This window comes from Egretta garzetta, unplaced genomic scaffold (assembly GCF_000687185.1).
Source record: "Egretta garzetta isolate BGI_Z169 unplaced genomic scaffold, ASM68718v1 scaffold363, whole genome shotgun sequence".
Lineage (NCBI taxonomy): Eukaryota > Metazoa > Chordata > Aves > Pelecaniformes > Ardeidae > Egretta > Egretta garzetta.
Window position 1 is genome coordinate 24,891 of NW_009259039.1, and position 14,233 is coordinate 39,123.

At 49.4% G+C, this 14,233-nt stretch overlaps 2 protein-coding genes across 10 annotated transcripts in view; both read right to left on the reverse strand.

Annotated features, from left to right (window-relative positions):
- LOC104122778 (C-type lectin domain family 4 member E) overlaps nt 1–6,160 on the reverse strand; it is a 9,287-nt gene extending 3,127 nt beyond the window's left edge. For 2 of the 4 annotated variants that reach the window (XM_035890544.1, XM_035890543.1), the window contains exons 1-3: nt 2,584–6,160; nt 1,554–1,649; nt 409–501 (exon numbers count right to left, since the gene is read on the reverse strand). In XM_035890544.1, the coding sequence (XP_035746437.1) occupies nt 409–501; nt 1,554–1,649; nt 2,584–2,620 (226 nt within the window). In that variant the 5' untranslated portion in view covers nt 2,621–6,160. The remainder of the gene's footprint in view (nt 1–408; nt 502–1,553; nt 1,650–2,583) is intronic. The other 2 variants (XM_035890546.1, XM_035890545.1) reach the window with 2 other exon arrangements.
- Nucleotides 6,161–6,741: 581 nt separating this feature from the next.
- Nucleotides 6,742–14,233, reverse strand: part of LOC104122779 (C-type lectin domain family 4 member D) — a 31,179-nt gene continuing 23,687 nt past the window's right edge. For 5 of the 6 annotated variants that reach the window (XM_035890541.1, XM_035890540.1, XM_035890539.1 and 2 more), the window contains 4 exons: nt 10,619–10,735; nt 9,856–10,007; nt 9,479–9,597; nt 6,742–8,766 (listed from right to left, as the gene is read on the reverse strand). In XM_035890541.1, the coding sequence (XP_035746434.1) occupies nt 8,625–8,766; nt 9,479–9,597; nt 9,856–10,007; nt 10,619–10,735 (530 nt within the window). In that variant the 3' untranslated portion in view covers nt 6,742–8,624. Of the gene's footprint in view, nt 8,767–9,478; nt 9,598–9,855; nt 10,008–10,618; nt 10,736–11,181; nt 11,473–11,514; nt 11,525–14,233 lie in introns of those variants that run through there. The other variant, XM_035890542.1, reaches the window with a different exon arrangement.

Genomic DNA, 14,233 nt, shown 5'->3' on the forward strand with positions numbered 1-14,233 from the left:
CACTGCCCACGACGCTCGATCGTGGCAGGCAGTGGGCCAGCACAGGGAGTGGAGCTGGACTGAACCAGCCCTTACAAAAGGATGAAGCACTTTCAGATAGATTAGCAAACTGGACGAGCAGTTGAGTGGTTGTGCAAGGGCCACTGAGAGATGAAGAGTAGGAAGGTGGTCAAAGGTAGGTCTGGAACAACCCACCCTCTTCCACTGGCCCAGAACATGTTTTCATAGCATCCTAACTAAAATTGAGCAATACAGCGGCATTTTCTTTCCTGAGTTCTCCAGCTTCCTTTCTTAAAACAATCCAGCTCTGGCTGACAATCACATTCCCAACCTCAAAGGCTGACTGACACCAGTGTAAATCTTGGCGAGGTTCTTAGTGTTGCTTATGAGGCTCTTAGCATCACTCACTTTTGCCTGCAGATACGTTGGGGACACATCGCCACTCTGTAGCGTTCTGGAGCAGCGTCTTGTACTGGCCATAGCTTCCGTGAAGGAAAACAACTGGGAAGAGAGGAAAGAGGAGGAAAGTGCTACTGTCATACTTTTCCTCCTCATTCATGAGCAACCTGTCCTATCCTCCACCTTCTGGCTTAGAGCCCCCACAGGGGCTCTGTTATATTAACAAGCTCTGAAATCTGTAGTGAACAAGGAGGTGAGAAAGAGCAGGCTGTTTCCCCCACTGCTGGTCACTCCCTCCTTTGAACAGGCATTAATTGGAGGAGCTCCTCTCATCCCTGCTGGCTGACAGACTCATTTTCCCCACTGACAAAACCAGTTTAGACATCCTTTGCGGATGGTGTCAGGAAAGGGTCAAAGAAGTCATGGGATAAGCTTAATAAAGGTGGAATATTAATATACATTCCCTCTTAATCTTCCTGGGGATTGCAGCTTTGGAGCACCACTTTTACCCTTATCAAGAAGGGGAAGAACTGTTGGGTGTTGACGCCTCACCCAAGGGAGTTAAGAACAGAAGAGTCATCACAGAGCAATGCGATACTCGAGGACAGTACAAGCAAAGGATTTCCCTTTCGGTTGGTCCAGGCAGTGTGGCTGGGATGCAGCTGGAGCATTTTGATGGGTTCACCCCCACCCTGCTAAAATATGGGCAGCCTGGTACCAGTATTTCCAAGGAGATCACACTGGCTCCTTGGCTGCAGTGTTGTCACAGGGAGCTCTGAGAGAGAGACCAGGTCAGGAGAGCCAACATCCAGCAGCCAGCCTTCAGGAAACCTACCCAGATGCCCTCTGGCACTTCTCAGCTTTTGCTGGGAGGGAAGAACCTATCTGGTTTCATCCAGGACTGGCTTTATTCAAGCAGGTGGGAAAGTGAGAGGAGCAGTGGGAAGGCCCTGCCAGGGATGAAGCCTTAACTGTGGAAGGGACCCCACTCCCTGACTAAGAGGGCAGAGGCAGGAGAGGGGCAAAAGAATGGGCTGTTTTAGTGAAGGGCATTTGCCTGATGGCAGAAAGGCTAGGATATTGTTTTTCTGTCTGATAAAACACAGTCCACTGCTCCCTTCATCCCAGGGGAATTAAGAGATCCTGGAACCCACCAAGGCAGATGGTTACAAAGGCAGTTTTGATGGCAAGGGCAGAAACAAGGAAGACCCAGGGGTTCAGCCAGGAGCAGCTTCTCTCTTCTGCTGGGGCTGAAAAACACAAGGCAAGAGTGGGAATCCCCCAGCCCAGAGTCGGGGTCAGGATAAGCCAGGTGGCTCTGTACCCCAACAGCCTGCTAGTGCCCTCGTTCCAAGGATTGAGGAACCCCAGAGTTGCTGTAACCAGGTCCTGCTGCCTGTCATTAGCAGTGGGTAAGACCCACAGAGTAGGACAACATGGGAGCTGCACTGAAGCTGCTCTTTTATTTCACTTTTTATCACAAGCCCTGCCTCTAGTCTTCCCAAACTGCACTCCTCATTTCTTTGTCCTGTCACACCTTCTTTCTCCTCAATGCATCTTCCTTGTGGCCCTCCATTACTCCTGTCTTTCACTGAACGCTCTTTCTGTACCTCCCTCCTCTTCATCTCCCTTCAGAGCTTCTTTCTCTCTTCTACCTTTATTTTACATATATTTCTATCCCCCAAGCCCTTCTATGCAACAGTGTTCAGTCACTGAAAGGAGTGACTGTCCAGCTCAGTGTTTGCAGAGGCAGACACACAGAAGAGATTGTTTCCACAGGGAGAACAGGCACTTTGAAGCTCTTGGGAGAGCCCTCACTTGGTTCTCCTTAGAACCAGAGAGGGGAGCAGTGACTTGTGCTTATCTTGATGCAGATAATTTTACCTGGATAATGATAGTAAGATAGCACTCTTCAGTCCCATTGTTTACAGAAAAAAAACACCAAAGGGTATGGCAGACCATAGTCTGCCTGGACTTTAATTCCCTCTGGCTCTGGGAAAAAGGTAATTCTCCCAGCCCGGGCACTCCCCAGTTCCCTCAGCTGTTGCTTTGCTCTTGTCCTAAGCCCCTTCTCCTGGTACGAGGCCAGCCACTGTACCATGCCCCTTATCTACCCCAGCCCCGTATTTTCCCCCACCTCCTCCTTCTTCTACAGGAGGGCAGAAAGGAAGGCTTTATGGTTACCTGCAGTTCCAGGACTGACTCTCCCTCGGTGATTCATTATCTCTACCACAGTATCACTCTTCTCCAACAAGAGTCCACATTGCCAATATGGCCACGAATACAGCCTTCCTCCTGAACTGAAGACTGCACTAGGGCAGCTCCCACACTGGCAAGGAGCCTTCACAGTCTCTAATCCATTGTGCAGAAAAAGCCATATCTTGGGTGTTCCCCGAAGCACATGGAGATGGGGGAATTTTCATCATTTCTCTGTCACAGCATTTCACAAGGTGCTTGTTGCAACACAGAAACTCACAGAGGCAAATGAAAACAGATGAAGAGTAGTATCATTCCAGATCAGACCTCCTTTTGCACATATTCAAGAAGTCTCACAGGATGTACCACTGGCCTTACCTCTCTGGTGTTTGTTCTTCCTCGGTGAATGAGTATGTGCATGAAAATGTGTATGCTGTTGGTATTTGCTAGAAAAGGGCTAGACCCACTCACAATGTCCTGCAAAAGGGCAACTGTCAAAAAATGGCAGGAAAGCATACCTGTGACTCAGTCTGGGCAAGTCCCTATGTGAAGCCTGAGCCCAGTAACCCAGAGAACAGCAAAGAACTTGCCAACACTCTTTTTAACTAATTGCTCATAAAAAGAGGATGAAACTTTGAGTGGAGGGTTTGCATATGACCTGTCATTATGGAGCTGGAGGTTAAAAGGGATCAGTAGACGGTGCCAGAATCCCTGTGCATTACAGATCATGAAGTTTTACTTGGTCATGACTACAAAAGGCACAGCCATAAGTGGTGGTTCTAGCACTGAGCAAGGCGACCTGATTCAATATCCTGCAGGATAAAGTGTCCCTAAGGACTAAGGATACCCCTAAGGATAAAGAATCCCTTGGATCTCTTGGTACTCTGAATGGACTGGGGTGGGTACGCAGCCTTTGGTCTTCCATGTCCCATCAGCTAGTTTCTCCCTGTGAAGAGGCATGCATGGGTGCACTGAGGAAGGAATGGGAAAGCTAACACAATAGCACAAGCATATCAGTTGAAGTCTCAAAAGAGCAGGGCACAAAACTGGTTACCAATGAGGACAAGCCTAAATTGTATGTAGAAAATATCCTCTGAATATGTTTTTTTGTGCACGACAGGCTGCAGGCAGGGTCGAATCATCCAACAGCTCTGTTGCATTGGAAAGATGGTCCCTACGCATGCTTGCTGGTATTGTTGTAGAAGGTATGAGCTACTAGAAGGTACTAGCTACTGGATTCGAAGCGCAGTGAGAGATTCTCAAGTGACATTTTTTAAAGTTCCTAGCTGCCACACTGGAGAACAGAACTGAATTGCACCACAGGTACCCAAAAATGAGAATGCATTGTTCTTTGTTATTGCTCTAAAATATACTTGCTTTTGCGCATATGGGTGGGGAGCTGACTTTGGCTGATCAGTATGGAGAATGCAGAGGGTACAAAACTTGTCAGAAGGAAAATGTGCTGAGTTCATGTGGTTTAATCTAATCAGGATGGATCTAAGCAGTTTACCAATTTATTCATGACTTGTAACTAACTGACAGACCATGACCTATATATTCAGGGTCACTATCAGCAATCCAACAGATAAAGCACAATACCAGACACAAAATATTAATAAACACCTACAAATTTCTAAACACCTTTACGTAACTCATTCCCAAAAGCTCTACATACACATACATACATTCCCAAAACCTCCACATACACACACATTCACGTGATTACTTGAGCAACTTCCCACCCCTGCCACAGGAAGTACAGTCTGCAAGAACACATCCCCTTTTCTGGGAGCAGGGGTTCCCCTGTTCTCACACACTTCCTGCTGGAGTCATAGGGCCAGTGTGTATCCATGCCACTTCCTACAGTCTGCTAACCCACAGGCCAGTGAGAAAGCACAAGGTCATGTACACACACTGAAGTTGTGGGTTTGTACATGTCACACCCCTTACTGCCAGGAATGCAGGCTACCCATGGCATCCCACAGGGAGGATGCTCTGTTGCAGGGCAACTGACAAACCAGATTTCAACTGCCACTTCCTTCCCACTTCTCTCTCTTCTCTCTGTGAAAAATGTTCTTGCTGTTCTAAACTTGTTTTTCAGACTAGTTCTTCTCTGTCTCAAAAGCCTTTCACTAATTCCCTGGTTACTGTTAAGCCAGTTGATGGCCACGTTCTTCTTTAACAATAGTGGGTTTGGGGCAAATGCCCTCCCAGATCGTTTCAGGTATTCAGTTCACACAGCTCCTTATGTTCACATTCCTGTTTTATCAGTTGTTGCTATCCAGGCCATTTGACCAAGATGAAGGTCTGTGCAAGCACTCTCATGTGAAAGCACTTTGCTGTGTGCACAGGGTCTAAAGCAGAGAGACAGTAAATTACTTTCTTTTCAGCATCACAAACCAAGCTACTGTTCCCAGCAAATCAACAGGTGGCCTCACAACATTCAGGTGACTAACAGCTCTGTCCCACTCTGGGATAGAGAGTCTCAAAGTGATGACAGTAGCCAAACTCTGTGCTGGCCTGCACAGAATCTCCTTACCAGTCCTGGTACTAGGCAGCTGGGACCAGTGGTGGTAGAGGTTATCACCTCAGTGAAAGGCGCTGGAACCATTGCAAATGTCTTGTGTTTCCAAAATGGCAGAAACTTATTTCTCTCTCCTGCTCCATAACACCAGCACTATGAGCTCAGTCTTCCTCTACATCTTTCCACAGTTCTATAAGTAAAGATTCTCACCTGTTTTCTACCTGCTCCAGTCATGGAGATTTTCATGAGTGACCTGTGGTTATTTCTCTTCACAAATATATGTGTCAGATCAGTGTGCTGGGAACAACAAGGTAGCACCTGGAAGTGCAGAACGGCCAGCTCCTGAACCACCAGACAGTGGTACTTGGTTATGACAAGTGAACTCCTAGAAATAGGCACTGGAGAACCTTGAATATACTTTCACAGACCCTTGCAGTACAGACAAGAGTCAACAATCACAGCATGGATACAGAAAAGAATAATGGGACATGAACTAAGGAAAATATTGCAGTAACAAGGTGTCTTGCAGGACTCAGAGTTGCAGGAGAAGACAAAACGCAACTTCCCTCAGAGGTACTCAGGATCTGAGAAGCTGAAATCCAGAAGCTGGAAGATAAAACTTCATCAGCTTTTCTGCAAAATTATACCACACAATAAATTAGTTGCAGCTCCTATTTAAGAGGTGGAAACACAGCAAACCACATGTTGGGAATGCTGAAGGTGCCTGGTTTTAGAAGCAACAAATCACCCGAAGCAGGATGGAGAATGCACGGGAGAGTTCCAATCACCAACAAAGAATAGCAAGTGTGCTCATGTTCAGAAATGAATGCGTGGATCTAGTTAACTCATTTTCAGCGGTTGATGGCAGTTTTTCCATCAACTTGAATCTCCTGGGGAGTCCTGCTTTCCAGTTTTCTTGAATTCAGAACGATGTGAAGGGAAAGACTTAACTGCAACAGTCAAATAAAGTCAAGCAGTCTAGAAGGGAATACTGACAAAGTGAAAGGCAGAAAACGCAGAGGAAGTGCCACCAGGTGTGATGTCCTGGTTTCAGCTGGGATAGAGTTAATTTTCTTCATAGTAGCTAACATAGTGCTGTGTTTTGGATTTAGTACCAGAAGAATGTTGATAACACACTGATGTTTTTGGCTGTTGCCAAGTAGTGCTCAGACTACTCAAGGACTTTTTGAGCTTCTCCTGCTCACCCAGGTGCATAACAAGCTGGGAGTACAGCACAGCTAGGACAGCTAACCCAAACTGACCAAAGAGCTATTCCATACCATATAATGTCATGCTTGGGGGGGGGGGGTAGGGGTCGGTTGCGGGGAGAGTGATTGCGGCTCGGGGAGTGATCGCGGCTCGGGACGGGCTGGGCATCGGTCGGCGGGTGGTGAGCAATTGCATTGTGCATCATTCGTTTTGTATATTCTGTATATTCTGTTATCATTCTCATTATTACTGTTATTATTATTTTCTCTTATTAAACTGTCTTTATCTCAGCCCTCGGCTCTAACCTTTTATTTTCTTTCCGATTCTCTCCCCCATCCCACTGAGGGAGGGGGGAGTGAGCGAGCGGCTGCGTGGTGCTGAGTTGCCAGCCGGGTTAAACCACGACATGTGACAATACAGGACGAGAGACTTAATCCCACAGGAAGTTCTTCCCAGTGTGCCTGTTTGCTTTGCACTTTCAGGGACTGAAGACCAGCTCCACAGTCCTGAGCCCCAGCAGTACGTATGAGAGCGCAGCTAACAGAGGGAGCCAGCAGGCTCAGCAGTTTGCGCAGCAGTTTCCAAGCTTTGTTTTCAGCAGCAAAGTACAAGCAATTCAGGTTTCTGGAGTGCCTTGATGATTTCTTGATACAGGCTATGGAGAACCTGATGAGGAGATGTGCTCTGCTGGATCTCAAATTTGCCTTATCAGGTGCCTTGTCAGGTCACTAGTGGTCTCTCAGTTTTACTCAGGATGAGGTTTCTTCCATCAGACAGTTGATGTTACAGCTTCAAAAAGGCAGAGACAGTGGCTCTCATTCATCTGGAAGACAGAGCCAGCTCTGGTGAAGTGCCTTCTGCTGGATTACAACATGTGTTTACGTTTACATCAATGCTTTCTGTCTGTGTTGACCTGTGTGGCTATACATGTTCTTTTTCTTCCATATGTATCTATATATGCAGATATTGCACATACACGTTCAGCCTCACTCCTGTCTGGACCTGGGGCCATGGAGCCTTGCCTTGGCTGGTCTGTGGGATTCAGCAGCTCCTGCCACCACCCGTGGCTGTTCACAGACCTACTCCAGTTGATTGGTTTAGGAAGGCAAACCTCCTGGCCACCTTGCCTGTAGTACAAATTCTCCCCTCTCTTTGGGACACAGAGAGAGGATTCATTTTCATAGGTAGGACAGAGTCACATGGCCAGGAGAGGCATGCCACTGGGAGTGAGTGAAGAAAAGGTGGGATCCCTGATGACATACAGTCTGGAGCAGAACATGAAGGCAATTCAACAGGCAATGCGCTTCTGGAAGGGACCTCATGTGCAGCAGCGGCCCTGTCCCTTCCTGCCTCTTCTGAAGCATGGTCTGGCCTGGGCATGGATGCCTTTAGATGGGGGACAATGGAGGTGTCAGTCTCCCAAGAAGGCTGATGCTTCAGGTGAGTCTGGGATCAGCCCTGAGTTGGGAAGAGGACTTCTTCCTAGAGCTGGCCCTGAAGGCCCCCATCATTTTGCCGCTGGTGACAACTTCCCTTCCTTGGTCAACCTGGCACAAGCTCCCGTTACTCTCCCAGGCAAGACTTTCAGCCATGGAAACTAATAGCGATGATAGCCCTAGAGTTGGTTTCCTGAGCCCTGTCCCCTCCAGAGCTTTGGCTGTGTGCAATGGGACTCTGTAGCCAGGTTGTCTTGGAGGCCTTCACTTTAACGGGGTGGATGCAACTTCTGCTGCAGTAAGTGCATAAGGCTCGATCCTGGCACAGCAACATGTTTTCATCGTGCTTACACAAACCACCAGCAGCTTAGAGAGGGAGAGAGAGAGAAAGAGAGGCCACACAAAGACTTTTTCTTTGCTTTAATATTCGATTTTCCGCTGGATAAGGAATCAGTATTTGTTCAGCAAAACCAAAGCAAGTACAGGACATTCTCTGTGCACTGCAAGAAAAAGCAGAAACCTCTGCTCAAGGAGACAAAGGAAATCACAGCTCTGAGCATTTGTCTTCCATGCCTGTGTCATCTTCCTGGAGAACTCAACCTCTTCTCAGCCAGTGGCTGCTGGACCCACTCAGGGAGAAGAGGACACAAGAGCCCAGGACCTGCTTTGATGATGCTGAGACTTCATGTTTTCCCTGACCTGATACTTGCACTGGGGATGCAGGACACTTCCACTCACATTGTCCCATCCAGCAGAGTGAAGACGCAGGATCCAGGTCCCCCATCCCTCCCCACTCAGCCCTAAGCTGTTCCCAGCTCACTACTCATGCCTCAGTGTTACTCAGGATGACGTTTGCTCCATCACACAGTTACTGCTGCAGCTTCACAAATTCGATAAGAGCTCTCGCATCGGAAATCATTCCAGTTGTGTATGCTTGGAGTCGTATGGATTACAACGCACATCTCAACAGACACATTACTTGGTTCCCCTTCCCGCCAGAACCTGAGATAGAGACAGACTGTTACTGCCCAGCGTACCCCACAGAGCAAGGCTTGGAGGGGAGAGAGAGAAATTCCAGATGTTGATTCACAGCCAGAAGCAGTACCCTTCCTCCCGCTCTGCTATCCCACTGGCACCAGTCTCGCATGGGAAACTGCCTTCTTCCTACAGCCAACACAACAGGGACCCGCTCAGTCCTGGTGGGGGGGAGCTGCTCACCACCACTCACCCCATGCACTTCACACCCAGCAGAGGCATGTGGCTGCCTCCAGGGCCAGTTTGTCCTCCAGAAGAAGGCACAGCGAGGACAGCCCTGGTCACCTCTCCCTGTGCTCCATCACGTGATTCCATAGCATCACAGCGCTGGCACAGCACTGGCCTGGGCAGACATGTGCACATGGCCATGGTGGGGGCAGCATGGGCATAAGGCAAGGCTGGTCATCTCTGAAGGGTGCTTCTCTGCTGGCGAGATGCAGCTGCTTCTGTGCCTGCAGCATCGATGGCCACGTCACAGGTAGTTAACTAACAACCACTAACCAGCATGGATGGGGCTGTGGGATCCTGGCGGCCTACAGCCCTCTCCTGCTCCATCATTGTCCCCTCACAGGGATTTCTCTCACCTCCCTCTCAAGCACCAGCAGACACACTCCCATCTCTCCCACTCCCTTGCACTGCCAGGAGCCGCGCTAAACACTCTCCTTCCAGGAATACTCACGCTGCCGACTCATTATATGGAGTCTGGTCCACCCACTGCCACTGGCCCACCACCTGTGATCGCAGACCGATGTAGTAATTCTTCCCTCTTGAAACCTCTAGCTGGCTAGTGAGGAAAACCTGGAAATCAGGGAGAGTGCAAAGTCCATGAGGTGCAGTACTGAGCAGAGGGAGGCGGGCGGGGGCCCTGCCTGGAAATCAGGGAGAGTGCAAAGTCCATGAGGTGCAGTACTGAGCAGAGGGAGGCGGCCGGAGTCCCTGGGGTGGGGGGGACAGGGGCTGGTGGCAGAAGGGAGCTCTGAGGGGGGCTCTGAGTCCCCTCCAGGGCCTGGCACTGTGGCTCTAGCTGCCGTGCCCCTCTCTCAGCCCTGCACGTACCTGCTCTGCTTCGGTGTTGATCACCACCAGGTGGGAGCCCATCCCAGTGCAGTTCTTCGCACTCTCATTCCTGCCCATCATATCATCCGATATGTAATAGCAGCTTTTTCCAAAGCGTTTCCAGCCCTTTGGGCAGCACATCCAGCCTCTCCCTGTGCGGGGAGAGACCACAGAGGTGAATGCTCATAGCAAGAGCGATGGTGACAGCAAGGATCCCAGTTCTCCAGGGACAATGTCCTCCTGAGATCACTTTCCCTGACAGCAAGGGCTCAAAAAAATGAGGCTAGTACAGGTATTTCTTCCAGTTGCCTTGGGGTATGACCAGTGAGCTTTGTGTAGGCAAATCCATGGCAATCCTTGTAACAGGATCTCCGGTCTTGACAAAGTTATTTTGGTGACCTGGTTTGACTTCTCCTTGTATGCCTTTAGCCCCAGGGAACAGGGAATGTTTCTTCTTTCCCTGCCTAGAGCTGCACTTTTATTATTGCTCCGTTGTTCACCTTCCCCGCCTGGCTGTAGGCTCTCCCTTTTGTTTGCCAGTGGGCACAGCCACCCTGCCCTCCAGGGCATCCTTAACATGGCCCTCTCCTCCCCCTAAGCTGTGAGCAGGACATCCTTTTTCTCCCCACCTCTCTCCTCTGGAGTCTGCCTCTCCAGACAGAGTCTGCTCCCGCTGCTGCTTGCTGTCGGAGCAGGCCCCAGCACCCCAGCATTCATTGTCCCCGTCCCAAAGACCTCCTGCACCCCTGCCACCACTACTGACCTTTGCCTTGCGCCACCACCGAGATGCACTGCCACTCCAGGAATTGCTGCTGCAGGGCTGTGGGCTCGTCACCACTCTGGGCAGAGCTGGCATCAGGTCCCCACGGGCGCTGCAGAGCTGAAGGTGTGGGGTTAGTGGATCCCTGTCCCAAGGCTCTGAGAAAACCAGCCCAAACAAGTGGCATGGCTGCCTCCCCCAGCAGAAAGAGGCAATCTTCCATGTCGGGGAGCAGAAGGACCACGGAGACATCATGAAGGACCAAGGGGACATCACACTGAGGACACGCCAGGCAGGGTGGGATTGATTCCACCCAACCACAGGCGTTTACCAGGCAGATACCTACAGCCAAGCTGCCTCTCTTTGTCTCTTTGACAACCAGGGAGTTAAAAGGAGCGCTTTAGTGGCACGCTTGATCTCCTCCTAAGGTAGACATCAACACGAGTTTGGATGGGTAAGGCAGGAGGTGGGCCCATTCCATCAGCAGCAAAGACAGTCCAGGGGAGGTAACCCCATACGGCTGGAGCTGCTGAAACCAGGGCAGAAGGTAAACTCCTAGGACTTACCATCCAGTTCATGGGGAGCAAGGCAGTGTTGGTGACAGGTGTCAGCAGGCCACATCCACAACCCGAAGGACTTATCACAAACTCAGGCACTCCAGGACATTGATTGGAAGCCGATCAGGGTGTGCTAGGTAATGCAGATGTCTATTTTTATCAACCGTTTCCCTTAGAAATAGTGTCACTAGTGGGGAGGGCTGAGTAATCACAGTGGCCTCTGAGAGGGACGAGTGAATTCCTGTGGAATGGAAGAGGGCTCAGAGGAGATGGGCAAGGGCGATGCGCGGCTGACCACACCTGTTGCAAAGAAAGGTGACCTTATCTCAACACAAAGGGGACCAGACAGAGGCCTTTGTTCTAGTTCAGGTGAGTGAGTGAACCAAGCAGTTGTATCAGGTGAGTGGATTGAACAGCTGTGTAGCTGCTCATCCCTCGAAAAAATTCAAAACAAGGGCAGTGTCTTGCTAAGTTAGCCAGAGCAGCATGGGGCACACGTATGCGTGGCTCAGCCTAAACCAGTGGTAAAAAACTGCACGACTAACAAAAGCATGTCTGAAGAAAGCCATGGGCCTGAGCTGGCTTTAACTCACATGTTCCTTCTGGGTCTTGATGTTGAGCATATGGCAGAGACTGGTAATGAGAATCACATTTGTGCTGTGATTCAACTGTGCGTTGCAATTGCTACCCTCTGCTAAGTGCAATTTGTTCTTGTGTTTTAATTTAAATGCATTATTGAATCTTTAATAGTAAGACCAGTTGTTATTGGGATACCCAGCCCCCTGAACTATAAGACAGGGACTGAGAGCAGAATGAAGCCCCCACAATCCCAGGGGGAGTGGTTAGCCACTTGATACACCATTTAGACACATGCAGGTCTGTGTGGCCAGATGGTATCTACCCAAGGGTACTGAGGGAGCTGTGGAAGTGCTCACCAAGCCCCTTTCCATCATCTATCAGCAGTCCTGCATGACTGGGGAGGTCTCGGTTAACTAAGGATTAGCAAATGTGATGCCCATCTGCAAGAAGGGATGGAAGGAGGATCCAGGGAACTACAGGCCCATCAATCTGATCTCGGTGCCAGGGAAGGTCATAGAGCAGATCATGTTGACTGCCATCATGTGTCACGTACAGGACAACCAGGTGACAAGGCCCAGTCAGCATGGGTTTATGGAAGGCAGGTCCTGCCTGACTAACCTGATCTTCTGTGACAAGGTGACTCGCTTAGTGGACCAGGGAAATGCTGTGGATGTGGTGTACCCGGACTCTAGTAAAGTCTTTGACACTGTCTCCCACAGCATTCTCCTGGAGAAACTGGCTGGGTAAAAAACTGGCTTCTCATGGCTTGAATGGGCATATGCTTTGCTGGGTAAAATACTGGCTGGATGGCAAGGCCCAAAGGGTGGTGGTGCATGGAGTTAAATCCAGTTGGAGGCCAGTCACAAGCGGTGTCCCCCAGGGCCCAGAGTTGGGGCCAGTTATGTTTCACATCTTTATCAATGACCTGGACGAAGGGATTGAGTGCACCTGCAGCAACTTTGCAGATGACACTAAGCTGGGTGCAAGTGTTGATCTGCTTGAGGGTAGCAAGGCTCTACGGAGGGAACTGGACAGGCTGGATCAATGGGCTGTGGCCAATTGTATGAGGTTCAGCAAGGCCAAGTGCCAGGTCCTGCGCTTGCATCACAACAACCCCACGCAATGCTACAGGCTTGGGGAAGAGTGGCTGGAAAGCTGCTTGGCAGAGAGGGATCTGGGGGTGCTGACTGACAGCCAGCTGAATATGAGCCAGCAGTGTGCCCAGGTGGCCAAGAAGGCCAACAGCATCCTGGCTTGTATCAGAAATACTGTGACCAGCAGGACCAGGGACATCATTCTTCCCCTCTATACAGCATTGGTGAGGCTGTACCTCAAATACTGTGTTCACTTTTGGGCCCCCTCACTACAGGAAGGACATTGAGGTGCTGGAGCATGTCCAGAGAAGGGCAACGAAGCTGTCGAGGGGTCTGGAGCACAAGTCTTATGAGGAGCAGCTGAGGGAACTGGTGTTCAGCCTGGAGAAGAGGAAGCTGAGGGGAAACCTTGTCACTCTCTACAACTGCCTGAAAGGAGGGTGTAGTGAGGTGGGGGTCAGTCTCTTCTCCCAAGTAACAAGCTATAGGACAAGAGGAAATAGCCTCAAGTTGTGTGAGGGGAGGTTTAGATTGCATATTAGGAAAAATTTTTGCAGTGCAAAGATTGTCCAGCATTGGAATGGGCTGCCCAGGGAAGTGGTTGAGTGTCCATCCCTGGAGGTATTTAAAAGACATCTAGATGTGGTGCTTAGGCACATGGTTTAGTGGAAGACTGGGCAATGGTTAATGGTTGGACTTGATCTTAAAGGTCTTATCCAACCTGAACAATTCTATGATTCTATGATTGTATTTGACTCTAACAGACTACCCTAAATCTCCCCAACCATTTAACAGAGTATTGTGAAAAGTTATGCATTTGGGAACAAAGCAATACAAACTTCTGGGACTTGGGAACTCATGACAGCAAAAGGAAGGGCAGCAATTTAGCGTGACAACATGCCTTCTTCCAGAATCCATCATCTTTACTGACACTTTGTGCAAACATGCCATGAATGATCCTCAGCAGAAAATAAGAATGAAACTGATCACATTCTCCACAAACTGCATGTGAAAGCATCACTTTTAATGAATTATTCGAGCAGAATGCAGTTAACACTAAAAAGGTGAGAGAGTTTGCACTGCACAATTAATCCTGGAGATGCCAGGACTAGCTGTGAAAAGCTGTTTTTTTTTCCATTAGGACATGGACTGTGTCAAAGCACCTCAGAGAGCTCAAGTGCAGGACCTTGTGCTTCCATCTCCAGGCCTTTTCCCATCTGCTGAATGTAATCAAGCTCTTTTTGTGTGGTATGCAGGTAGAGAATTGTTCCACGGTTCCAAAGATGCCATGCAAGATAGAGGATGTACAATCTGGGAACACTGAAAAGGCTTCAAGGTAAACAGTAGAAGATTTGGGGGATGTATGCAAGCATGAACAAAGTCAGGGC